The 26,734-nt window shown below is 54.7% G+C and overlaps 1 protein-coding gene across 11 annotated transcripts in view; it reads left to right on the top strand.

Annotated features, from left to right (window-relative positions):
- Positions 1-26,734, top strand: part of UNKL (unk like zinc finger) — a 67,481-nt gene that overhangs the window by 7,685 nt on the left and 33,062 nt on the right. For 10 of the 11 annotated variants that reach the window (XM_047780999.1, XM_047781000.1, XM_047781001.1 and 7 more), the window contains 4 exons: positions 3,859-4,035; positions 4,431-4,564; positions 16,764-16,899; positions 18,306-18,423. In XM_047780999.1, coding sequence (XP_047636955.1) covers positions 3,859-4,035; positions 4,431-4,564; positions 16,764-16,899; positions 18,306-18,423 — 565 coding nt within the window. Of the gene's footprint in view, positions 1-3,858; positions 4,036-4,430; positions 4,565-16,763; positions 16,900-18,305; positions 18,424-26,734 lie in introns of those variants that run through there. The other variant, XM_047781008.1, reaches the window with a different exon arrangement.

The following is a 26,734-nucleotide window of genomic DNA, read 5'->3' on the forward strand; positions in this document are numbered from 1 at the left end:
AAAATGATGCTTAGCGCTGACCTGAGAGTCCTAGGGAGTGTCCGGAAACAGGGGGAGTGAGGCAGCCCCTCTGTTCACTCCCTGGAGCTTCAGGGGTGCCGGCAACCTCTGCCACACCCTGCAGCTTGCGCCTCAGCGGTGCTTGGGGTCCCATAGCAGCTTTGCAGGGTGGGTTCTGCGGATAAACCTGTAGACACTGCTCCAGCTCTGGTGTGTGGGCCCCCTCTCCCCAGACTCTGGGATTCTTTTGCTTCACTTACAGTAGCTGTGTGAGTATTTCTGAAGATCGGAATGGTTTTTTAAAAAATGGCTACTTTCCTATTAGCTTAAGTCCTATTATTTTTTTATTGCAAAATGATGTAACATTAGGAGCTCCCGCTGTGGAGCAGTGGGTTAAGGATCTGATTGTTCAGGATGCTGCAGAGATGTGGGTTTGATTCCCCACTCGGAGCAATGGGTTAAAAGCTCCGGCCTTGTGGCAGCTGTGGCACAGGTCACAGCTGCAGCTCGGATTTGATCCCTGGCCTGGGAACGTGCACATGCTGCAGGTGCAGGCATTTAAAAAAAAAAAAAAAAAAAAGCCTGGCATTAAATTTGTCATCTTAGCATTTTTCGGTGCACAGCTTAGTGGCCTTCTGTCCATTCACATTTTCGTGCAGTCATCACCCCTCCCCCTGTCCACACTTTACCATCCTCAGACCAAAACTCTGTCCCCAAGAAACAGCAGCGCCTTCCGTCATTTTTTTTTTTTTGTCTTTTGTCCTTTTTAGGGCCGCATCCTTGGCATGTGGAGGTTCCCAGGCTGGGGGTCGAATTGGAGCTATAGCCGCAGGCTTGCACCGCAGCCACGGCAACGCAGGATCCGAGCCGAGTCTGCGACCTTACACCACAGCTCACGGCAACGCCAGATCCTTAACCCACTGAGCGAGGCCAGGGATCGAACCCGCAACCTCATGGTTCCTAGTCGGATTCATTTCTGCTGTGCTGTGGTGGGAACTCCCTCCTCCCATAATTTCTGATGTGAACAGCGTGTATTCTTGTCCCCACTTGCGACGTAAACTGCAGGTGCCATGCTCCCTCTTCTTAGCGCGTTCCCTGCTTGTAGCTCAGGCCCCACAGACCGCCGCCGTCCTGCTGGCTGCACTGAGCTCACCTGGGGTTCATTCCGCACCTCGGTGTCTACGGCTGTTGGCGGTTGTGGGTTACCTCTTCGGGCCCGTCTGCCTTTGGGGATGGCGGGGCAGAGGGTAAGAGCACCGTCCCCTGGGCGGTCCTGCGGCGGCACTACTTCCCGGAGCCCCACTTGTGCCCCGCTTGCGCAGGTGGGCCTCCCCGTGTGTGGTCATCAGAGCACGGGAGCGCCTCTCACGCTGGAGAGCCTTTGCACTTTCTCTTTTGTAGATGCGTTATTTCTGTGCACACTGGTCTCTTTATTTCTCTGGGTTTTTATTTATTTACTTACTTTTTGTCTTTTTAGGGCCGCACCCGCGGCATATGGAGGTTCCCAGGTTAGGGGTTGAATCGGAGCTGTAGCTGCTGTGCCATAAGGCAGCTCCCTCCGTGTTTTTATTTAATCAGCAACATCAGTGTGTATTATTTATGTGAAAAGCTGGGGGGGGGGGTTCCTTGTTCTAGATGGGGCTCCCTGGCCTGTGCTCCACAACAGCCACCTGGCACCTGTCTGGGTCACATATCGGTGCTTGTGGGAGGTGCAGGGCAGCGCTTGGATGGAGGGGAAACGTGGAATGCGGCACTGGAGGGAGGGGCTGGAAGCAGGGCTGCCTCCGTGCCTAACACAGTGAGCGCCCCATGCAGGTGCTTGCCCGCCCCACGCACACAGCCTGGAGAGGTTCCTCGGAGCTTCTCTTTGGGAACAGGAAGCAAACCGCTGAAGCCGACAGCTCAGGTCTGGGCACGCGGAACTCTGCCTGCACACGGCATCCCTTTCCTGTGATACAGTTGTGACTCTGTATGTTTTTCCTTTTTTCACCAAGTGGGAAGCAAGTTTCCTAGAACCTGCTTTTTCCGATCTTTGGCAGTTGGCAGTGACGGCTGGGGTTGCAGTGGGCTGTTTGCACGAAGGCTCTTGCGGGCATTGCTGTGTTTCCAGTTCTTGCCACTCACAAGGGGCACTTGTTCCCTGTGTGTCCGCGCGAGAGGCCCCCGGGGCGGCTGCGTTCTGTCCTTTTGATCTGGATGCTGTGCCTCAGCCGAGGGTTTGGGAAATGGCACAGGCTGTCCAGGTGTGACTTGACACGCTTTCCTGTAAGTGGTGGTATTTCAGGGCAACGGAGAGACCGCCTCGATCCTCCGTCTCCACTGGGCTCTGTTGAAAGTTGCGACACCTGGAGTTCCCGTCGTGGCGCAGTGGAAACTAATCCGACGAGGAACTATGAGGTTGCGGGTTGGATCCCTGGCCTTGCTCAGTGAGTTAAGGATCCGGCATTGCCGTGAGCTGTGGTATAGGTCACAGATGTGGCTCGGATCCTGAGTTGCTCTGGCTGTGGTGTAGGCCGGCGGCTGTAGCTCCGATTAGACCCCTAGCCGGGGAATCTCCATATCCTGCAGGTGTGGCCCTAAGAAGACAGAAGACAAAAAAGTTGTGACACCATCTATAAAACTTGCCATTTTAGGAGTTTCCTTCATGGCTCAGCAGATTAAGAACCTGACTAGTATCCATGACGATGCAGGATCAATCCCTCGCCTCGATCAGTGGGTTAAGGATCCAGCGTTGCTGCAAATGACAGTGTAGGTCGCAGATGCGGCTCAGATTCTGCGTGGCGGTGGCTGTGGCCGGGAGCTGCAGCTCTGATTCAGCCACGAGCCTGGGCACTTCCATGTGCTGCACCTGTGGCCATAAAACTAACAAGAACAATTTGCCATTTTAACTTTTTTTTTTTTCCCACGGCCACACGGGGGGGACTGCCGGGCCCACTGTGGGCTTGGCTTTTGCCTGGTTGGTTCCAGGGGCCCCGGGCACTTGCCCGGACATGACCTCCTCTCTGTTGCCCTCACAGCCTGCGCACCCTGGAGCTCCCTGGGCCAAGCGGCCCGCGCTCCAGGCCTCTGTTCCGTCACTTCGCCCGGTGGCCTTTCACTCTCAGTCTTGTCCTCTCAGCTGCCCCCGGAGGTGCTCCAGCCTCTGGACACCAGGGGCAGTGGGCCTCTCCCAGGCCCCACACAGGGCCCCCTGCCATCGCTGGGCGAAGGGCCTCCATCTCAGATCTGAGACTGGCAGCCACGGCCCTGCCTCAGCCTCGGGCCCCGCGGGGCTGCTTGGAAGCCGTGGCACATCCCCTCCCATCCTCCCCTGTCTGTGGCTCTTGTCTGGTGGGACCGGCCTTGATGGGGGCTCCGTCCCTGCCGCCTCTGCAGCTGCCACCTCCCGGCAGCGTGAGCCCCTTCTCAGAGCGGCGAGTGTGACTCTCCTGGGAGCACGTGGCTCTGGGCCTTGGCGCTGCCCGTGTGTCGCTGCTCCGTCCACCCCTCCCCTGTCTGTTCCCCGCCCCACCGTCCTGTCTCTCCGCCGCAGCCGCTGCATCCAGGCCCCCGCCCCCCAGGGGTCCCAAGAGCCCGTGGGCAGGGGTGGCACAGGTGGCCCGCCCCTGATCTGATGGGGGCTTTGGTTTCCACTTCGGGATCCTGGTGGTGTGTTTTCCAGCCCCCTGTCCGTGAGGGCTTGGCAGGGCTCTGAGTGCCGGGCAGGGGGAGGGTCCGGGGCAGGGGCGGGTCTCGGTCCGGTGCTGCTCATCCTCCACCCAGAGCACAGGGATGGGGACGAGACCTCCCCAGCTGGGCGTGGGTTGACCCCGCGGTGGCCCCGAGGCCCAGACCGTGTGTATCACCCTCTCTGCGCAGGTGTCCATACCTGCACCGGACGACGGGGGACACGGAGCGCAAGTACCACCTGCGCTACTACAAGACGGGCACCTGCATCCACGAGACGGACGCCCGGGGCCACTGCGTGCGGAACGGGCTGCACTGCGCCTTCGCCCACGGCCCCTTGGACCTGCGGCCGCCCGTGTGCGACATCAGGTGAGCCGGTGTCCCGGCGGAGCCTGCTCCCCTTCCCGGTTGCAGGGCTTGCCCGCCCCCCTCCCCGGGTCGTGGGGGTCGCCCGCCCAAGCAGCTGTTTCCCGGCCCTGATTTTGCTCTGAGGAAGAGAGTCACCCGTTTCCTTCCTCCTGGCTTGGGTGCGAGGGGGCTGGGTGCCCGCCAGGCCTCACCGAACACACTCGGCTCTGGGGCTGCTGGGGTTTGGGCCAAGGCCATCGTCCCAGGACGTGGGGGTGGGGGTGGGAGTGCGGCGGAGGCCCTGGGCCCTCATCCGGGGCCCTCACGCAGGCGGCTCCCTGAAGTGACAGAAGCCAGGGGTTGTCCCTGCTCCGGGGGCCAGGCCGCCACCGTGACCGCTAGCTGTTTGGTTGCAGGGAGCTGCAGGCCCAGGAGGCCCTGCAGAACGGCCAGCTCGGCACCGGGGATGGCGTCTCTGACCTGCAGCCTGGGGTCCTGGCCAGCCAGGCCCTGATGGAGAAGATCCTGGGCGAGGACCCCCGGTGGCAAGGTAACCCCGCGGCCGTCTGTGTGAGCAAAGCGCCTGCTTTACAGGTCAGGCGGGAAGGCAAGGCTGCTTCAGCCTCGGCCCCTCCAGTCGCCAGGGGCCAGCCATGGTCCGAACAGGGCGTCTGGTCCCCCGGCTGCTCTGGGAAAGGGGCCACAAGGCTGGCACAGCTCCTGCCAGGGCGTCGGGTCCCAGAGCCCAACTGGCATCACCAGCTGGTGCCCGCCCCGTGGCCTCCACGTGGCCTCTGTGGGACTTGTCAGAAACAGGAGTCCCTGGGCCCATGTCCCTGGCCCGTGTCCCCAGCAGCTTCCGCAGATGAAGGCTCTGGGTGTTGAGCATTTTCCCTGTAAAGTCCTGGGGACACCCACACACCTGTGGAGGCCTGTGCAGCACCGGTTCTGCAGCCCTCGCTCCCCACACACGGTCCCGTCGTGTTGGTCCCCCGCCTCCCCAACCTCTGGCACCTGTCGGCGGGCCTGTCCCTGCAGCGCCGCGGGTCTGGGTATTTGCTGAGGGTGGAGCAGGTTCAAGAACAGCCCTCCGGGCGGTGCTGTCGCAACGTCTCCTTGACCCGCCTGGCTCTCCCGTGCCTGGATGTGCTTCAGGGCTGAGGTCCGCTCAGCAGGCGGGTCCCTGCAGGACTTTTCTTCTGCTCGCCCCCCCTTGCCCGCCCCCCCCCCCCCATGTCTTCCCCGGGTCGGGGATGAATTGAGAAAGTGGCTGGCCAGGCCTCAGGACCAGCTCCCGTCGCGTCTGGGGGTGGAGGGCCTGGCCCACGCGCGTTTGGGGGGGCCACCGTGCCCTGGCACTGTCCCCTTTTGGGCTGTCCCTCTGGGCAGAAGCTCTGCACAGAGGACAGGCAGAGCCCACAGCTCCCTGCCTGCCGGCACTTCCGCCCAGGTTTGTCCTGCTGGGAAGCTCCCCTCTCTGGTCAGCCCCTCGGCCTCCCTGGTCTGGGACCCGGGCCCCACGTGGGGGCTCCGGTTCGTGGGCAGGTGGGTGAGGATCCCCTCGTCGGCGCTGGGCTGAGCTTGAGAAGGGGAAGGGGAGGAGGTTCGCCCGGGATCCGGGATCTGTCCAGCGTGGTGTGGGCCCTGCCTCGTCCCGTTCTCGGTAAAGCCAGTGGCGCTGACCTCTCTTCCGACTCAAAAGAGTCGCTCCAGACTGTTGCTTCCACATGTCCATGTTTTTAGCTTCTTCTTCTTTTTTTTTGGTTTTTAGGGCCGCACCTGCAGCATATGGAGGTTCCCAGGCTAGGGGGTGGATCAGAGCTGCAGCCGCCTGTCTACACCACAGCTCACAGCCATGCTGGATCCTTACTTAACCCACTGAGTGAGGCCGGGGATGGAACCTGCGTCCTCAGGGATACTGGTCAGATTTGTTTCCGCTGCTCCCCAGCAGGGCCTCCCGGGAACAGCTCCGGCTGATGTGACATTTGTTGCCGTTGACCCAGGACTGATGCGTGGCCTTTGACTAAGGGCACAGTTTGCAGCAGGGGTCCCCTTTGTCCCACGTTCTCCAGGTTTGGGACCCCCCGTTATGCTGCTGCCCTGAGGCCCTCCGTGCTCGGCTGCTCGTCCCTCTGCAGCCCTGGCCACCACCCATCTTTCACCCTATCGTCATCATGTCATGAGCCGGGGTCACAGGGCGTAGCCTTTGCACTTGCTACTCTGCGTCCAGGGTCCCCACGTCATTTCGGGCCTTGGTAGCGGCTTTCTTCTCATTGTTGGATGATATCCCACGTCTCGGTGGACCTGCTCATCCGTCACCGCTGACAGGCACCCTGGAGCCCCTGTGTCACTTCTTCGTGGTTCACGTCACGTAGCACAGGGCCTCGTGTCTGTTGGGAACCCTCGGTCAGTCCTTGGGAACAGATGTCTCACAATTTTTGGCATTCCTGTGTGGCTCAGCGGGTTAAGGACCAGACTAGGATCACTGAGGATGTGGGTTCGATTCCTGGCCTCGCTCACTGGGTTAAGGATCTGGCATTGCTGTGGCTGTGGTGTAGACTGGCAGTTGCAGCCTGGGAACTTCCACATGTCGTGGGTGCAGCCCTGAAAAGAAAAAAAAGAAAAAAAAAAAGAAAAATGTTAAAGTCACTTTCAGAGTCTATTTTTATTTCAGTTACGGCTTTTTAAAGCTTAACCAGGACTTCACTTTATTTGGAGGTAATCTTTAACATGCTTTAGTCTGGATTTCTATTTTTTTTTATGGGCCACACCTGCAGCATATGGAGGGTCGGAGCTGTAGCTGTTGCCCTGTACCACAGCCACAGCCACGTGGGATCTGAGCTGCACGTTCGACCTACTCCACAGCTCACAGCAACACTGGATCGCCAACCCACCAAGGAAGGCCAGGGATCGAACTCACGCCCCTAGGAACACCATTCAAGTTCATTACCACCGAGCCACAACGGGAACACCCTGGATTTCTATTAACATGAGATAATCTTAGGACCAGGGTGGCTGATACACAATCTACCCTAATTAGTTAATGCGACTTACTCAGACTTTTTTATGGCTTCATTTTGTTTTGTTGTGCTGTGGTTTCTAGGGCCACACTCATGGCGTATGGAGGTTCCCAGGCTAGGGATTGAATCAGAGCTGCAGCAGCTGGCCTGTACCACAGTCACAGCAACACGGGATCTGAGCTGCGTCTGAGCCACAGCTCACGGCAACACCGGATCCTTAACCCACTGAGCGAGGCCAGGGATCGAACCTGTGTCTTCATGGTACTAGTCAGGTTTGCTAACCACTGAGCCACAACGGGAGCACCTGTCTTGTAACCTTTGACCTTGTTTACATATCTCTTTACATTTATCCCCAGTCTGGCCAGAGTTAGTGACACGCGTGAGGTAGGTTTAATTAATACCGGTGCAGAGTGTCCCTTGCTCGGCCAGGAGATAGTCACAGGCTAGCCTCTTGTCAAGACAGTATTTTCTGCTGAGTCCAGAGAAGTATAGGGGTCCTTGGAAGGCAGCCCTCGTGTTTGTGGACATGTCCGCAAGGGCCCCTGTGAGATTTCGTGCAGTCATTACACGGTGTGCAGAACCTCCCCGGGGGGCTGCCGGTCCAGGAGCGGTCCCTACTCCTGCCAGAATGCGCCTTCTTGCCCTCTTATCTCAGGACTGGTGAGAGCATGAAGGTTCATACCTGGGTTCCTAGAACTCAGCCAGCTGGGCCTGCCTCGTGCACGAATCGAGCAGCGTCTAAGCGAGGGCAGCCTAGACCCCATCCCGGCGGAGTCAGGGCTGCTCCGATGGGCACTCAGCCATCCCTGGGCTCCACAGAACAGGTTCCCAGAAGGAGCACATGCCCGGTGCCCTTCCCAGGAGCTGAAGCACCCTCGTAAGAGGCCAGCCCGAGAGGGGGTGCCCTTGAGTGTGGGGGGGAAGCGCATCTGCGTAGTGGGGGTCGCTGGGGCATTCTTGACTGGTGGCTTTTCCCCAGGCCTCAGACAAGCCGCGTCTCCCCTTCCCAGTAAGTGCGTCTCTTGTCTGGGCCCTGCGTGTATTCAGGGCGGGGGCAGCAGTGGGTAAGGTTTCCGAGGAGTCGGTGCTGGGGCACCTTAACGGCGGGGTCACGGAGGAAGCATGGATCGGAGCCCAGAGCAGCCACACGGTGTCGTTGCCCGTTTCTCGCTTTGGCAGAGGCTTTCGAGGGGGCAGCGGCAGTGAGATGGGTCAGAGAGATGGCACTTCACTGTCACTGCTTTGTCCTCACCGCAGGTGTCAGTGCGAGGGGGGAGGTCCGGGGGGGATGGAACGTGAACGTTGAGAGTTTGTGCAGTAATTTCCAGGGCTGAGCTTAGCAGATCTGGGAGCCAAGGTGAGAGTGGGGTTGGCCTTCTTCGGGGGAAAAGTGTAGAACACCTTGAATCCGCAGGCATCACGGTGGGGGTGGGGGGACCAGCGCGGGGACAGAGTCTGTCCACGGGCTGTAACCCGGAGAAATTTACGAGAGCGTGGACGCCCCATTCTGCACGGGGAGCTACAAAAGATGGAGCAGAGAATAGACGTGACGGCCACTCCTCCCTGTGTCAACGTCCAGCCTGGACGGACGAGGTGTTTGCCAGAGGAGGACGTGGCTGAACAGCAGGAGCCGAGAAGGGCAGCGGCAGCGCCAAGGCTGGATGTGGCGCCTCCCACCGCGTTCCTACCCCTTGGCATGTGCCTCCTTTGGAAGAGCATCGCGAGGGCTGGGACAGGTCCCACAGCATTGGCGTGGGTGGCTCAGCACATAGCTGACGTCGTCACCCTGGGACGGTGGCCCTGGAGGTGTTCCCTGTGATTTTAGGGCATGACGAGCAGTCACGGTGACTCGGCAAGAGCCTGTCCACTCGGCATCTCACTGGCCTGGCGGATCTCCAGCCTCTCAGGCTTTTACGGACGCCCAGTTCCCGAGGCAGAGAGTTCGGGCAGCCCTGGCGGAAGGGGGGATGGTCCTGGGTGGCTGCGTGTGTAAAGCTCTGCTGGTTGTCCCCGCTCCGTACGGCGTATTTCCCGTCCCTAAGGCGGGTCGTGGCATGGGTGCCCCAGGAGGGTGCTTCCCACGCAGGGTCTCGCGTGGGCGCGGTGTGGTCGTCCTCGAGGGACGGGTCACATCCGCGCACAGGTGCAGGGGGGAGATCCCATGTCGGTGAACGTCTCCATGTGGTTTTGTTTAACTTTACTGGAGTGTGGTTGACCCGGCACGTGGTGTCAGCGTCAGGTGGACAGCAGCCTGAATCGGGTGTGTGTGTGTATGTGTGTGTCACTCGGTAAGCGGGTAGAGACCCGCCCCTTCCCCCCGGAGGTCATCAGGGCTGTTGCCTCGTTCCCTGTGCTCTGCAGCAGAGCCTCGCCTGTTCTGTACCTGGTGGTGTGTCTGCTGATCCCATCCCCCCCACCCCGTGGTCCCCTGCTTGGTAACCGTAAGTTTGATTTCAAAATTTTTGAGATTGAGATTGTTTCTCTTTTATAAATAAAGTTTTACATCATTTTTTTAAATTATTATTTTTTTAAATTTTGGTCCTTTTTCTTTTTTTTTTTTTTTTTGGTCTTTTTAGGGCCACCCCCGTGGCATATGGAGGTTCCTAGGCTAGAGGTCTAATCGGAGCTACAGCTGCCAGTCTACACCACAGCCACAGCAGAGCCAGATCTGAGCCACGGGTGTGACCTACACCACAGCCCATGGGAACACCGGATCCTTAACCCACTGAGCGAGACCAGGGGTCAAGCCTGCGTCCTCATGGATGCTCGTCGGGTTCCTTAACCGCTGCACCACAGTGGGAACTCCAGGGCAGGTTTTAAATCCCTGGGGCACAACCATCAGTACTCTCGTTACTTCCTCACTTTGTCCAGGGTCCTGCCGTTCATGCGCAAAAATGCATCGGGATTCCGGGGCTCAGGGGTGCGCGAAAGCAAGCCTCTTTCAAGTCCAACACTGAGTGACGGGTCCTCGCGGGAGGGTAGAGGCTAATGTGTCGGGTGCCCCGGAGTGAATCTCCTCCGTGGCTTCGCTCATGGCCCAGAGGTGGTTGCTGTTGGCAGCAGGGGAGGAGGGGTGCAGGGAGACGGGCAGGGTCTTAAGAAACCCTTGTGTGAGGACACTTGGGGGCCGGCTAGGGCGTTTTTGCTTAAGGGGAATTTTTTTTTTTAAATGTCAGTTATTAGGGGCAGGTCACAGCTTGACTATGCCTCTGCCTGTGGTGTCGTGGGTCCCTATTGAGAAATTAAACGTCTTAAGTTTCACTAGGCTATGAGTCAGGGCAAGGGAGTCTCGCCTATTTTGATGGATTGTAGCTCCCGACTCGTACGGTAAGTCCTTCCTAGGAGGGCAGTGGGGCATCCAGCACATGGAAGAGCGAGATGGCATCCTCCATTTCAGAGCGCACTCCAGGACTCAAATTGCGTCCCCTTCTACTCCCGTACGCGGCATAGGTTTACCTTTGGTCATTCCACCTCGGTAGGTGTTCAAGACTGAGTCGGTGTCCCTGTGTTGACTAGAGAGTAAACCTCTTTACTTCCCAGCGTCAGGGTCAGCTAAGGTTCCTCCTATGAGCCCCTGGGCCCCTTCAGTCTTCTTCTTTTTTGTCATTTTAGGGCCGTACTCACGGCACATGGAGGTTCCCAGGCTAGGGGTTCAATCGGAGCTGTAGCTGCCGGCCTGCACCACAGCCACAGCAACGCGGGATCCAGGCCGAATCTGCGACCTACACCACAGCTCATGGCAATGCCGGATCCTTAACCCACTGAGCGAGGCCAGGGATCGAACCTGTGTCTTCATGGTTCCTAGCCGGGTTCGTTAACAACTGAGCCACAACGGGAACTCCCCCTTCAGTCTTCTTTCATGTGACAGCCAGTGAGGATGTGGTGACGAATTGCCCCAGGTTTCAAAGATCTCGTCGCGGTGGAGAGAAAGGCTGAAAGCCGTCATAGCGTACACCGCAAGAAGGGGCGCTCCCGGCAGGTAGGATGCCCCAGACGTCTTCGAGGACGCTAAGGGGCCCTCCTTCCGTCCCTGGTAGTGAGTCTGCCCGTTACATAGATCAGAGGACGTCAGGGTTCCCATGTGGTGGCGGGGTGCCCGCTCCAGGGGGGAATAGCCTGTGATTCTGGAGAGCTGGTACCATACGTCACCATGGGCGTGCTCAGGACTAGTCCCCAAAGGAGGCACGCCAAGGGGTGGGGGTGGGAGAGTCGGGGGGGTGAGGGCAGCAGGTAGGATGGCAGTGAAATGGAGGGAGCAGCAGGCATGGCAGGGTGAGGGAGTAGGGGGAGGGCTCGGGAATCTTGGGTGACCTGTCGGGGGGACGCCACTCACAGCAGAGGGTGGAAATGAAGAGGAGCCTTGGCTTGAGATTCCAAGACAAGGAGAGAGGTTAGAAATAGACTCACGGAGCTTCCGTCGTGGCTCAGTGGTCAGTGAGCCAAGACAAGGAGAGAGGTTAGAAGTAGACTCACGGAGCTCCCGTCGTGGCTCAGTGGTTAATGAACCCGACTAAGACTGACCACTGACCACTGAGCCAAGACAAGGAGAGAGGTTAGAAGTAGACTCACGGAGCTCCCGTCGTGGCTCAGTGGTTAATGAACCCGACTAAGAACCATGAGGTTGTGGGTTCGATTCCTGGCCTCGCTCAGTGGGTTAAGGATCTGGCGTTGCCGTGAGCTGTGGTGTAGGCTGCAGATGCGGCTCAGATCTGGCATTGCTGTGGCTGTGGCATAGCCTGGCCGCTGTAGCTCCGATTGGACCCCTAGCCTGGGAACCTCCATATGCCGTGGGAGCAGCCCTAGAAAAGACAAAAAGAAAAAAAAAAGAAACTCCCTTTTTTGGAGGGCTTTTTGTTTGGCAGAGCACGTGAAAAGCGGAACACAGGACATCTTGTCCCTTTATTTTCAGATGCTCACACTAGGCGTCCACCTGCAAAATGGCATTAGAATGGAGAGTGCCAGAAGTTGGCTGACTTTCCCCGTCTACAAACTGCGGCCGTGGTCAGGCGGGTCAGGCAGTGCTGCAAGAGAAAACCCGCTGTGAGCCCGCGCATGGCCGTTTTCACTTAGAGACGATGCTCCTTCGAGGAGGGTGGGCCAGGGTGGAGGCGTGATCACACCCACCAGGAAGATGTCACTTCACTCAGTTTCCGGCTCCTGCGTGGCCCCTCCCAGGGCTGGTGGTGGTGCAGACCCCACAGTTCTAGCCCACACCACGCAGTCTCAGTGCTTCCACCTAGACGTGGCTAAGTCTGGGGGGGAGGGACGTGCAGTCTAAGAGAACCTTAGTTCTAAGGGCTCCTCCTCAGTCAGCGAGTCCGTGTCCAGGATCCCCCGGGAGGCTGTAGGAGACGGCTGAGGGTGTGCGTGCTTTTCCGCAGGCGGCTCCTGGACAGAGGCTAAGGGAGCAGTGGGAGGTCGGGGCTCTCCAGCCAGATCAGTAACTCAGAGAGCCTCCACGGCAGCCAAGGAGATGTGCTCAGGACGGGTTGGCTCATACTCAGGTGCAGGTGAGCAGGGAGGCCACACGCCCATTTGGCGTGTGTTCAGGTCACTGTGCACTCAGCTACAAGGATGCCAACATTTAGGGTGATTTGGAGGTCTGTTTCTTCTCTCCCCAGCAGGTAAAGTAATTTTCCTGAAATCTGGGGGGGGGGGGAGGCGGGGGGGGGGCAGGTGGGCTTGAACCTTGAGCATGGAATGCGTGAGAAGAATAGAATTTTGGTCACGGGCAGTGCTCGTCCTGTGCTCTCCCTCTGGACAGTCCCCTCAAACTTCTGTCTTCCTTTTCCATCTGAGACTCTCCCTCTGAACCGACCACTGACCAAACACAGGCCAAACACAGGCCATGGGAATGAGGGGCAGCCCGAGGTCCAGGCAGTTGGATAGACTGTCGAGAGTTCTAGCAGCCTTTGGTGTTCCCGTTGTGGCTCAGTGGTTAATGATTCTGATAGGCATCCATGAGGACATAGGTTCGATCCCTGGCCTCGCTCAGTGGGTTAAGGATCCAGTGTTGCCGTGAGCTGTGCTGTAGGTGGCAGTTGTGGCTCAGATCCCGCGTTGCCGTGGCTGTGGCTGTGGTGCAGGCCAGTGGCTACAGCTCCAATTTGACCCTGAGCCCGGGAACCTCCATGTGCCGCAGATGCGGCCCTAAAAAGCAAAAAAAATCAAATGCGTTCCAGCAGCCTTTGGAATCTGCAGAGGCAGAGATCTGAACTCCGACACAGTTGACTGGATATTGTGCGTGCCGTGTTCCAGAGTCAGGCGGGCACAGTGTGTGGCATTGAGCACTGGCCCAGGTGGTCCTGAGTGGACACGCCCATGCAGAGGTTCCGTCCCAGACACCTGCCGCTCGCGGATTTTGTGAAACGTTCTTTTTCTTTTCTCTTAGCCGCTCCCTTCTTTCGTGCACAGATGAGGGAAAATTAGGAGGGCAGGAGTTCCGGAGTTCCCATTATGGAAACAAATCCGACTAGGAACCACGAGGTTGCAGGTTCGATCCCTGGCCTCACTCAGTGGGTTAAGGATCTGGTGTTGCTGTGGCTGTGGCGTAGGCCGGCAGCGGTAGCTCCCATTAGACCCCTCACCTGGGAACCTCCATGTGCCACAGGTGCGGCCCTAAAAAGACAAAAAGACCGAAAAATAAAAGAGGGGGGAGGCTCATTTGGAGTGGGTTTGGCTCACTGAGTAAGAAGAGTGGTGAAGGATAGGGAGGAGTGATGCCGTGGCCGACAGTGAGAGAGAAACACCACCTCTGGAAGGCGCGTCGTTGTCAGCATTCAGGGGCACAGCCCAGGGCAGCCCAGGGCTTGGCGCGGAGGCAGGAGGCAGGGCGACCGCTCTGACTTGTCGTTAGAGAGAACGGCCGCCAGAGGGCGCCGAAGCGCCAGCCAAGCCTGGCAGCCTCCTGCGTTTGGCGGGCACTTCTGGGCTCAGAGATGGGGTTCCGGATGGGGGTGGTGGAGCCCCCAGCAGGTTTCTAGCCAGGAGGGGTAGGTGCCAGGCGGCCGCTGACCCCCCGGTCCACACCCACCCGGTCAAAGGGAAACATTGCTCCGTGCCCACCTGGGTCACTGTCTGGGAGCTCAGCAGCCCACAGTCCCACCGTCGGACAGGCCTTCGGGGATCTGACTGCCGCTGGCCTCTCCAGAAGCAGAAATCGGAATCCCCAAGCAAGCCGTGGGCTTGAGCTTCACGCTCGCACGGCGTTTGGCCTCAGGCGAGCTGGGCTGCTGGTCATGAACGGAGGGTCTGAAGGCTGCGCCCGTTCCGGTGACCTGTCTCTTGAGGGACCTGGGAAAATCTCCCCCGTCTCCTTGCATTGGTGTCTCTCGGTCCTTTCGTGCACCCCCGAGAGGAGCCTCTTAACCTAAAGCCGGGTGGCGTAAAACCAGGGCCGGGAGGTGGCGTTTGAGGGCGGCTGGTGTTTGGCGTCATTGAAAGTCACTCACCTGAGTCGGAGTGTTTCCTGGTGATTGACCTGAAGGCGAGTGGCAGATAGGGTGCCGAGAGGGCTGAGGGGAGACTCCGAGAGAGAAGCGCCCCCCACCCCAAAGCTCTCAGCTCTTTCTCAGAGACAGAGAGGTGGGAAGTGAGGAACCAGGGGCTGGCGAGCTGTGCACACAGAGCGGCCACCTCCGGGGGCAGAAGGACGGGGTTTGAAATGTCCACAGAGCTCTGAGCCACGGGGGGGTGAGGAGCCCTGCCGCGGCCCACCTGCTGCTTGGGCTTGGCACGTCCAGTGCCAGAGACAGAGGGGAGGTGGGCACTGGTGAAACGCCCAGGAAGGTGCCCAGTGAGTCGGCGTGAGTGGCAGGTCGCTTCTGACTCTCAGGCCCCAACGGCCTCTCCTGAGGGCGGCTGTAGTGTTGTATGTTCTCGAGGAGAGGTCGCATCCCTGCTGACCACGGAGCCCAGAGACCACACGATCTGGCAGGTTGGCTGGGGTCTCGAATGCCTTTGGATCCTCCAGCGGTATAACCTGGGAGGGAAAGGCCTCGGCATCTGTCTTGAGGCAGACTTTTGTCGGGGGTGGCGTGAGCAGAGCAGTGCCTGGGCACTGAGCGGCGTGGGCATGCGTGGCCCCGGTGTTGGTGGCTGTGCTTGTCCCCGGGTCCAGCTCTGGAATTTCTTCCCAGGTCTCCCTTGCATTCGCCATTCGCTGAAATGGGGTCTTGTGGCTCGAGGCGAGCAGGCGCATCTCCAGCTGGAGACGGGGTCTTGTGGCTCGAGGTGAGCCGACCCGAAGCGGGGTTGGCTGCGGGCCGGAGTCATGGCGTGGGGGTGGGGAGAGAGCCCCAGGGGACTCAGAGCGAGAGACACAGCCCTCTGGAAGGCAGCACGCGGCGGTTCTCGGAGGGAGAGGAGGATGGCCACGGGCGGCCAGGTGTGCCCTGCAAGGGCGGTCCATCCATGGGTTTGCTCAGCAGGAGGCAGGGCTCTGAGTCATCATTAGAGAGCATGGCCGCCAGAGGGCACGCAGAGCGCCAGCGGCCCGGCAGCCGATGGGGACTGGCTCATCCCAGCTCAGTGGTGGTGTTCAAGATGGGGCCGGTGGATTACCCCAGACGTGCCCAGCAAGCAGGAGTAGGTTAGGGGTCGGCTCCGACTCTCCAGTCGAAATGACCTCACCTGATAGAAAGGACAGTTGGGGCTCAGCAGTTTAAGACCCCAACTAGTACCCATGAGGATGCGGGTTCGATCCCTGGCCTCGCTCAGTCGGTTGGGGTCCCGCGTGGCTGTGGCTGTGGTGTAGGCCGGCAGCAGCAGCTCCGATTGGACCCCTATCCTGGAAACCTCCAGATGCCGCAGGTGTGGCCCGAAGAAGAAAAAAATACTTTACGATTTTTATTTTCTTAAAATCGTCTTTTCTGTTCAGACTCCTGGATCTCTCCCTCCCTGTGCTGCTTCGTGGTTAACTTCCCCATCCTTTAATCAGCAATTAGGAGCCTGGCATGGCTGGATCGCGGGGCCTGGGCCTGCACCGCTCACTCTCCGCTGCTGCCTGGGTACCCCCCCCCCCAGGGGGTGTAACTAGAGACAGCGGCGCTTGTGAAAAGGGGGCCAGTCGCTAACCAGCCCGAGAACGGACGGGGTTTCTAAGAATCTTCTCTCTTCGATGACGGCTTTTAAATGACCCCTGGCGGCTTTGTTTGATTTTTGCTTTGAGATAAAATTCAGGTAACATGATAGCGGCCTTTTAAAACAGACTGTTTTTTTGAGAAGTGCTGGGTTCCACGCTGCGTTAAGTCCAGGGAGTTCTCCCGTCCCCGCCGCCCATGCACGCGGCACCATGACTGCCACGGGACCTTTGTCACAGCCCGCAAGCCTGCTCTGTCGTGTCAGTGGCACCCAGAGTCCGCCACGGACGTTGGGGTTAAACCGACCCATTCTGCAGTGTATCTGGGCTTCAGTCGTGTGCAGTGTTGGGCGGCCGTCCCTTGCGTCTGGTTCGTCGTCTGGCCTCCGGCCCTGCGCCGACGCCCGCTCGTCCCGTCCTGTCTGTGCCTTCGCCTATTCGGGTTGTGTCTTCTCAGTGGCATCACACGGCGTGTGTCCCTGTGCTGCTTGACTCGCCGAGCGTCGTGTTCGTGCTCACCCGCGTCGCCGCGCGTCCCCGCGCTTAGCTCCTTCGTGTAGCCGAGGGGCCTGACTCGATGTCTGTCGTCTGCGAGGGTCGCCTTTTCGCTGTGTGGCTGCTGGGAGCCCGCGTGGGACCCTCTTTTTCAGACACCAACTTCGTGCTGGGCAGCTACAAGACGGAGCAGTGCCCCAAGCCACCGCGCCTGTGCCGCCAGGGCTACGCGTGTCCGCACTTCCACAACAGCCGCGACCGACGCCGGGACCCCCGGCGGTTCCCGTACAGGTGAGCCTGCACCTCGGGCGCCGCCGGGCCCTGTCGATTTTGGGGGCGCAGGCCCAGCCCAGGGTGCCCTCTGCACTTGCACACACAGCCCTGTCTCAGGCAGCAGCTGCTCCCCTTGTCCCTTTGGAGGATCTGGAGCCCAGCCAGCCAGTGCCCGCGTGGCAGGTGCAGTGAGGGCATGGCTCATGTGTTTCCCCCTCGGCCTCCCTCCTCTGACCTGTGTGCCCCTGCTGGCCAGACAGCCTTGCCAGGCTCAGTCCCAGGACCCACGGCCTGATGTCCTCAGGCTGGTGGGTTTGCCGCCCCCGCCCCGGGTTGCACGCCAGGCAGCCCTAGTCTCTCTTCCAAGGCCATCTCCTCTGCGCTCCAGCTGCCCTCACCAGGGTGCCCACCTCTGCCAAGGGTTTGGATGGACACAGCACTGAGGGGTGGTGGGTGCTGGCGCCTGTGCCCCTGGGCTGTCCCTGGCTCCTTTGGGTCCCAAGCTCTGCGTGTGGTTGTTCTTTGAGGGAAGAGCCACTCTGGTCAGTTGATGCCGCTTCGCATGCCCAAAAGAGCCCGAACTTTCAAGTGGAAAGGGTGGGCCCATGGCCGTCGCCATTCCTCCGAGTAGTTTTGGAGCAAAGGGACAAAGAACCTCCAGATGTCACCTGGAGAAGAGAAAGTGAACTTACTGTGTGTTGAAGGGATAGAAAATTAAAATAAATAAATAAATAAATAAAGCCCTTTTTCCCAGAGGATATTTTATTTTATTTTAAATTTTTTTTAGGGCCGTGCTCGCGGCATATGCACGTTTCCAGGCTAGGGGTCCAATTGGAGCTACAACTGCCAGCCTGCACCACAGCCGCAGCCATGTTAAGATCTGAGCCACATCTTCGTGAGCTCACGGCAACGCTGGATTCTTAACCTGCGGAGCGAGGCCGGGGATGGAACCTGCAACCTCATGGCTCCTCGTCGCATTTGTGTCCGCTGTGCCACCACGGGAACTCCTCAGAGGGAAGTTTGAAAACGAACCGCGCTGCGGTGGAGCTGGTGGAGGTCCCGGGGGTGGAGGGTATTGGTTGTGGGGTTTTCACGTTGCGGGACCAGACGGCTCACGTTCAGCTTTGGAACAGTCTTGCTGGGAGACGGGGTGTGCTGTGCGCTCCCGCTGAGGGCGTCTGGCTGCGTCCCCGAGGTGCTGGTCCCAGCGGCCTAGGTGGCTCTGACTCAGACTTGCTGTGTTTTGTGGAAAATAAAACGGGCTCCTCAGGCTGCCGGGCCTCTGTCCGTGCTGCCGCTTCCTCGCCTGTCCTGGTGAGGCACGTGCTGGCGCTTCAGGGCCACTGGCCGTGACCCCAGCGCGGAGGGCGGCCCCGGTGGCCGGAGCACAGCCTATCCTCCGCTGACTCCTCCTTGTCCCGCAGGTCCACCCCCTGCCCCAGCGTGAAGCACGGCGACGAGTGGGGCGAGCCCTCCCGCTGCGAAAGTGGGGACAGCTGTCAGTACTGCCACTCGCGCACGGAGCAGCAGTTTCACCCCGAGGTACGCTCACCCACCACCCGGGCCGAGGCTGCGGTGACCCGGGGAACAGCCACAGGCGCGGGGATCGGTGGAAGGACTCACGGCGCTCAGCAGCTCCGGCGCCTGACCCCGAAGGGTTGCGGTTTTCGCCGCCAGCACAGGAGCAAGGCGGGGGCGGGTCCGGGGAGACCCCGCTCTCGCTTCCAGCCGCGCCCCCTCCCCGCCCCGCCCCCACTGGAGTGCTGACGTGCTGCCTTCTCCCAGCCACCACGTGTGGCGGGACTCGGGGCCATGCGCGCCGTGTCACAGTGCTGCCAACCGGGAAAGTCACCCAAGCCTCGGCATCTGGCCTTTTCCCGGGGGTGGGGTCGCAGGAGCGGGTGACCTCAGTGTCCAGCCCTGCAGAGGCCAAGCTGATGCCACCAGGCCTGGGCCCACCAGGCGTCACAGTGTCCCTATGCAGGGTGGCCCACAGCCCCAGGTAAACAGAGAGCCCGCCAGGCCCGACATTCCAGGGCCCCAGAGGGCACTTTCGCGGGCCAGTCAAAGCCGGTCCTTCCTTGGGGCTGTGCTGGTGTGGATGGGAAGCCGAGGAGGGCGGGAACCCTTTGCAGCACACGGGGATTTGCGTTGGAAAGGAACCCACACAGCAGCCCGCTCAGCCCGCGGGAGCGCATCTGAGCACTGGGCCCCCGGTCCCGGCCGGGTGGGCGGGCGAGTGCAGGCCGGTTCACAGAACAGGAGGGGCCTTGAGGGGACGTGGGGAGGGGGTGGAATGGCCAGTGCCCGGCAGGGCGGGGCTCCTGGGCGCAGGGTCCGGAAGAGTGTTTCCTGCTCTGGAATCTGGCTGCTCGGGCGCCAGCGCGGGGGGGGGGGGTAGGGGTCACCTGCACCCCCCTGACCTCTCTCTTAAGCCCAGTAGTGGTTTCCAGGTCCTACAGCCACAGGCTCTTCTGGTTTTGTTTCCTCATTCATTCATTCGGTTTTTAAAACCCGGGAAATATTTTGTGCATGTTGATACCAAGAGTGTTTATTTTTATTTTTTAAAATTCCATTGACTTTATCATATTGCTAGTTGTACAGCTATCGTCACAACGTTTTCAGCACTTCGATTCCAAACCCCAGCCCATCCCTCTCCCCCCACACCCTGTCTCCTTTGGTAGCCATAAATTTTTCAAAGCCTGCGTGAGTTTCTGTTGTGCAAAGTTCATTGTATCCGTTTTTCAGATTCTGCATGTAAGTGAGAGCATGTGACAGTTAGGTCTCACTGTCTGACTGACTCCACTGAGCCTGATAATTTCTAGGTCCATCCTTGTTGCTGCAAATGCCATTATTTCATTCCTATTTATGGCTGAGTAATATTCCACGTGTGTTGGTACCACATCTTCTGGATCCACTCGTCTGTCGATGGACATTTAGGTTGTTTCCACGTCTTGGCTACTGTAGGCAGTGCTGCAGTGAACATTGGGGTACGTGTATATTTCCGAGTCATGGTTTTCTCTGGATAGACGCCCAGGAGTGGGGTTGCTGGATCATGTGGTCATTCTAGTTTCTTGAGGAATCTCCATACTGTTTTCCATAGTAGCTGCACCAATTTACATTCCCACCAAGTGTAGGAGGGTTTCTTTTACTCCACACCCTCTGCAGCATTTATTGTTTGTAGACTTTTTGATGATGGCCATTCTGGCTGGTGTAAGGTGGTACCTCATAGTAGTTTTGATTCGCCTTTCCCTGGTAAGGAGTGATGTTGAACATCTTTTCATGTGTTACTTGGCCATCCGTGTCTCTGCTTTAGAGAATTGTGTTTAGATATTCTGCACATTTTTTGATGGAGTTGTTTTTTTGATATGGAGCTAGAGCAGGTGTGTATACATTTTGCAGATTCATCCCTTGTCACTTGCTTCATTTGCAAAGATTTTCTCCCATTCTGTGTGTTGTCTTTTCATTTGTTTAGGGTTCACTTTGTTGTGCAGAAATTTTTAAGTTCAATTAGGTCCGTTTGTTTTTTATTTTATTGTCATTATTCTAGGAAGTGGATCTGAGAAGATATTGCTGTGGTTTATGTCAGAGAGTGTTTGGCCTATGTTTTCCTCTAAGAGCTTTACGGTATCTTGTATTTAGGTCTTTAATCGATTTGGAGTTTATTTTTGTGTATGGTGTTAGGAAGTGTTCTAGTTTCATTCTTTTCCATGTGGCTGTCCAGTTTTCCCAGCACCACTTATTGAAGGGACTGTCTTTTTTTCGTTGTGTATTCTTGCCTCCTTTGTCATCGCTTTGTTAACCATAGGTGCATGGGTTTAATTCTGGGCTTTCTGTCCTCCTCCAATCATCTAGATTTCTGTTTTTGTGCCAGTACCACACTGAATTGATGACTGTAACTTTGTAGTATAGTCTGAAGCCAGGGAGCCTGATTCACCCAGCTTGATTTTTCTTAGGATTGCTTTAGCTATTCTGGGTCTTTTGTGCTTCCAAACAGACTTTTTTTTTTTTTTTTTGTCTTTTTAGGGCTGCACCTTCAGCATATGGAAGTTCCCAGGCTAGGGGTCAAATTGGGGCTGCAGTTGCCAGCCTACACCACAGCCACAGCAACATGGGATCTGAGCCACGTCTGTGACCTATACCACAGCTCACGGCGGCACTGGATTCTTAACCCACTGAGCGAGGCCAGGGATCGAACCTGCCACCTCCTGGTTCCTAGTTATATTTGTTTCAGCTGCCCCATGATGGGACCTGTGGAACTCCTCCCCTCTTAATTGATGTGGTCTGGCCTGACGTCAGACTTTCCCTCACGGCAGCTCTGGACCCTTAACCCCCGAGTGAGGCCATGAATTGAACCCACATCCTCATGGATACCAGTCAGGTTCCTTAGTACTGAGCCACGATGGGAAATCCCAAACAGACTTTAAAATATTTCATTCTAGTTCTGTGAAAAATGTCCTTTGTAGTTTATTTGCTGGGGATTGCATTGAATCTGTAGATTGCCTTGGGTAGTGTAGTCAATTTGACAATATTGATTCTTCCAATTCAAGGACACCATATGTCTTTTCATCTGTTTCTATCATCTTTTTTTTTTTTTGTCTTTTTGCTATTTCTTTGGGCTGCACCTGCGGCATATGGAGATTTCCAGGCTAGGGGTCTAATCGGAGCTGTAGCCACTGGCCTACACCAGAGCCACAGCAACGCGGGATCCGAGCCGCGTCTGCAACCTACACCACAGCTCACGGCAACGCCGGATCGTTAACCCACTGAGCAAGGCCAGGGACCGAACCCGCAACCTTACGGTTCCTAGTTGAATTCGTTAACCACTGTACCACGATGGGAACTCCTGTTTCTATCATCTTTGATTTCCTTCATGAGCGTTTTGTGATTTTCAAAGTACAGGTCTTTTGTCTCTTGAGGTTGGATTACTCCTGGGTATTTTATTTTATTTTTTGGTCTTTTTGCCTTTTCTAGGGCTGTTCCCGCAGCATATGGAGGTTCCCAGACTAGGGGTCTAATGGGAGCTGTACCCACCAGCCTACGCCACAGCCACAGTAACGTGGGATCTGAGCCGCATCTGCGACCTGCACCACAGCTCAAGGCAATGCCAGGTCCTTAACCCACTAAGCAAGGCCAGGGATGGAACCCGCAACCTCATAGTTCCTAGTCGAATTCTTTAACCACTGGGCCACGATGGGAACTCCAGTATTTTATTCTTTTTGATGTGATGGCAAATGGGATTGTTTCCCTAATTTCTCTTTCTGATCTTTCATTGTTAGCATTAGAAATGCAGTTGATTTCTGTGTGTTAATTTCGTATCCTGCACCTTTACCAAATTCACTGACGAGCTCTAACTATTTTCTGGTAAAGTCTAGGATTTTCTAGGTATAGTATCATGTCATTTGTAAACAGTGATAGTTTTCTTACTTGTTCCTTTGCTATTTGGATCCCTTTTATTTATTTATTTTTTCTTCTCTGATTGCTGTGGCTGTGATTTCCAATTTGTGTTGAATAGTAGTGGCAAGAGCAGACATCCTTGTCTTGTTCCTGATCTTAGCAAGATTTCTTGCAGCTTTTCACCATTGAGAATGATGATAGCTGTGGGTATGTCATATGTGGCCTTGATTATGTTGAGGTAGGTTCCCGCTATGCCCACTTCCTGGAGGGTTTTTGTCAGAAATGGGTGTTGGATTTTGTTGAAAGCTTTTTCTACACATCTGTTGAAAGGATATGGTTTTTATTCTTGAGTTTGTTAATGTGGTGTGTCACACTAATTGATTTGCAGATATTAAAAAATCCTTGCATTCCTGGGATGAATCCCACTTGATCATGGTGTATGATCCTTTTACTGCATTGCTGGATTTGTTTTGCTGTATTTTGTTGAGGATTTTTGCATCTGTGTTCATCAGTGATACTGGCCAGTAATTTTCTTTTTTTGTGGTATCTTTGTCTGTTTTTTGTGTCAGGGTGATGGTGGCCTCATAGAATGAGTTTGGGAGTGTTTCTTCCTCTGCAATTTTTTGGAGTAGTTTCAGGAGGATAGGCATTAACTCTTCTCTGAAAGTTTGATAGAATTCACCTGTGAGGCCATCTGGCCCTGGACTTTTTTTCTTGAAAGGTTTTTTTGCCTTTTTTTTTTTTGTCTTTTTGCTATTTCTTGGGCCGCTGCCACGGTACATGGAGGTTCCCAGGCTAGGGGTCTGATCGGAGCTGTAGCCACCGGCCTACGCCAGAGCCACAGCAACACGGGATCCGAGCTGCGTCTCTGACCTACACCACAGCCCACGGCAATGCCGGATCCTTAACCCACTGAGCAAGGGCAGGGACCGAACCCACAACCCCATGGTTCCTAGTCGGATTCGTTAACCACTGTGCCATGACGGGAACTCCGCCTTTCTTTTTTTTTTAAGGTTTTTTTTTTTCATATTTTCTTAGGGCCACACCCATGGTTTATGAAGGTTCTCAGGCTAGGGGTCGAATCAGAGCTGTAGCTGCTCACCAAGGCCAGAGGCACAGCAGTGCTGGATCCAAGCTGCATTTGTGATCTATGCTGCATTTGTGATCTACACTGCAGTTCACAGCAGCGCCGGATCATTAAGCCACTGAGCAAGCCCAGGTGTCGAACCGGAAACCTCATGATTCCTAGTTGGATTCATTTCTGCTGCACCACAACAGGAACTTCTTGGAAGTTTTTTAATCACAGTTCCAATTCGATACTTGTGATTGATCCATTCATCTTTTTTGTGTCATCTTGGTTTAGTCTTGGAAGATGATACTTCTCTAAGAATGTGTCCATTTCTTCTAAGTTTTTTGTTTTATTGGCATAGTTGCTAGTAGTAGTCTTGTAGGATCCTTTGTATTTCTGTGACGTCTGTTGTAACTTCTCCTCTTTCATTTCTAGTTTTATTGATCTGAGTCATCTCTTTTTTCTTGGTGACTCTGGCTAAGGGTTTATCAATTTTGTTGATCTTTTCACAGAACTAGCTTTTAGTTTCATTGGTCTTTTCTATAGTTTTCTTCATTTCTATTTCATTAATTTCTGCTGTGATCTTTATGCTAACTTTGGGTTTTGTCTGTTCTTCTCTCTCTAGTTGCTTGAGGTGTAGAGTTAGGTTTTTCACTTGAGCCTTTTCTTGTTTGCTGAGGTAGGCTTGTATTGGCTACAAACTTCCCTCTTTGAACTGCTTTTGCTGCATACCATAGCTTCTGGATTGTTGCATTCTTCTTGTCATTTGCTTCTAGATATTTTTTAATTTCCTCTTTGATTTCTCCAATGATCCATTGGTCATTTAGTAGCATGTTGTTTGTAATTCTTCGCGTGTTTGTAATTCTTTTTTTTTTTTTAATACTCAAATGAATTTATCACATCTGCAGTTGTATAATGATCATAACAATCTGATTTCACAGGATTTCCATCCCACGGCCCAAGCATATCCCCCCACCCCCCAAACTGTCTCCTCTGGAGACCATAAGTTTTTCAATGTCTGTGAGTCAGTTCTGCAAAGAAGTTCAGTCTGTCCTTCTTTCAGATTCTACATGTCAGTGAAAGCATTTGATGGATTCATACAATCCATTGTATGGCTGACTTCACTTAGCATGATAATTTCTAGGTCCATCCATGTTGCTGAAAATGCTGGTAGTTCGTTCTTTTTAATGGCTGGGTAATATTCCATTGTGTATATGGACCACATCTTCTGGATCCACTCCGTCGATGAACATTTAGGTTGTTTCCATGTCTTGGCTGTTGTAAATAGTGCCGCAATGAACATTGGAGTACATGTGTCTTTGCGAGTCATGGTTTTCTCTGGGTAGATGCCCAGGAGTGGGATTGCTGCATCAAATGGTAGTTCTATGTTTAGTTTTCTGAGGAATCTCCATACTGCTTTCCACAGTGGTTGCACCAACTTAAAATCCCACCAACAGTGTACTAGGGTTCCTTTTTCTCCACACCCTCTCCAGCACTTATTATTTGTAGACTTTTTGATGATGGCCATTCTGGCTGGTGTAAGGTGGTACCTCATTGTGGTTTTGATTTGCATCTCTCTAATAATGAGTGATGTTGAACATCCTTTCATGTGTTTCTTGGCCATCTGTATGTCTTCTTTGGAGAACTGTCTGTTTAAGATCTTCTGCCCATTTTTTGATAGGCTTGTTTTTTTGGTATGGAGCTACAGAAGTTGTTTATAAATTTTGGAGATGAATCCCTTGTCCGTCGATTCACTTGCAAAGATTTTCTCCCATTCTGTGGGTTGTCTTTTTGTGTTGTTTAGGGTTTCCATTGCTGTGCAGAAACTTTGAAGTTTGATTAGGTCCCATTTGTTTATTTTTGTTTTTGTTGTCAATACTCTGAAAGGTGGATCTGAGACGATATTGCTATTGTTTATGTCAGAGAGTGTTTGGCCTATGTTTTCCTCTAAGGGTTTTATAGTGTCTGGTCTTATATCTAGGTCTTTAATCCATTTGGAGTTTATTTTTGTGTATGGTGTTAAGGAGTGTTGTAATTTCATTCTTTTCCATGTGGCTGTCCAGTTTTCCCAGCACCACTTATTGAACAAGCTGTCCTTTCTCTATTGTATATCCTTGCCTCCTTTGTCATAGATGAGTTGGCTGCAGGTGCTTGGGTTGAATTCTGGGCTTTCTATCCTGTTCCACTGATCTATATTTCTGTCTTTGTGCCAGTACCATGCAGTTTTGATGATTGTTGCCTTGTAGTATAGTCTGAAGTCTGGGAGCCTGATTCCTCCAGCTCCATTTTTCTTTTTCAGGATGTCTTTGGCTACTCTGGGTCTTTTGTGCTTCCAAACAAACTTTAAAATATTTTGTTCGAGTTCTGTGAAAAATGTCCTTGGTAGTTTGATAGGGATTGCGTTGAATCTGTAGATTGCCTGAGGTAGTATAGTCATTTTGATAATATTAACTCTTGCAATCCCCGAGCATGGTGTATCTTTCCATCTGTTTCTGTCATCTTTGATTTCTTTCATCAGTGGCTTATAGTTTTCAGAGTACAGGTCTTTTGTCTCTTTAGGTAGGTTTACTCCTAGGTATTTTATTCTTTTGGATGTGATGGTAAACGGAATTGCTTCCCTAATTTCTTTTTCTGCTCTTTCATTGTTAGTGTATAGAAATGCTGTCGATTTCTGTGTATTAATTTTGTATCCTGCAACTTTGCCAAATTCATGGATGAGCTCTAACAGTTTTCTGGTAGAGTCCTTAGGATTCTCTAGGTATAGTATCATGTCATCTGCAAATAGGGATAGTTTTACTTCTTCCTTTCCAATTTGGATTCCTTTTATTTCTTTTACTTCTCTGATTGCTGTGGCTAGGACTTCCAGAACCATGTTGAAGAGTAGTGGCAAGAGTGGACATCCTTGTCTTGTTCCTGATCTCAGTGGGAATTCTTTCAGCTTTTTACCATTGAGAATGATGTTCGCTGTGGGTTTGTCGTATATGGCCTTTATCATGTTGAGGTAGGTTCCCATTATGCCCACTTTCTGAAGGGTTTTTATCAGAAATGAGTGTTGGATTTTGTCAAAGGTTTTTTCTGCATCTATTGAGAGGATCATATGGTTTTTATTCTTCAGTGTGTTAATGTGGTATATCACACTGATGGATTTGTGGATATTGAAGGACCCTTGCATCCCTGGGATAAATCCCACTTGATCACGATGTGCAATCCTTTTAATGCATTGTTGGATGTGCTTTGCTAGCATTTTGTTGAGGGTTTTTGCATCAATGTTCATCAGTGAAATTGGCCTGTAGTTTTCTTTTTTTGTGGAATCTTTGTCTGGTTTTGGTACCAGGGTGATGGTGGCCTCATAGAATGAGTTTGGGAGTATTCCTTTCTCTGCAATTT

The sequence above is a fragment of the Phacochoerus africanus genome, chromosome 5, assembly GCF_016906955.1.
Source record: "Phacochoerus africanus isolate WHEZ1 chromosome 5, ROS_Pafr_v1, whole genome shotgun sequence".
NCBI classification, from domain to species: Eukaryota; Metazoa; Chordata; class Mammalia; order Artiodactyla; family Suidae; genus Phacochoerus; species Phacochoerus africanus.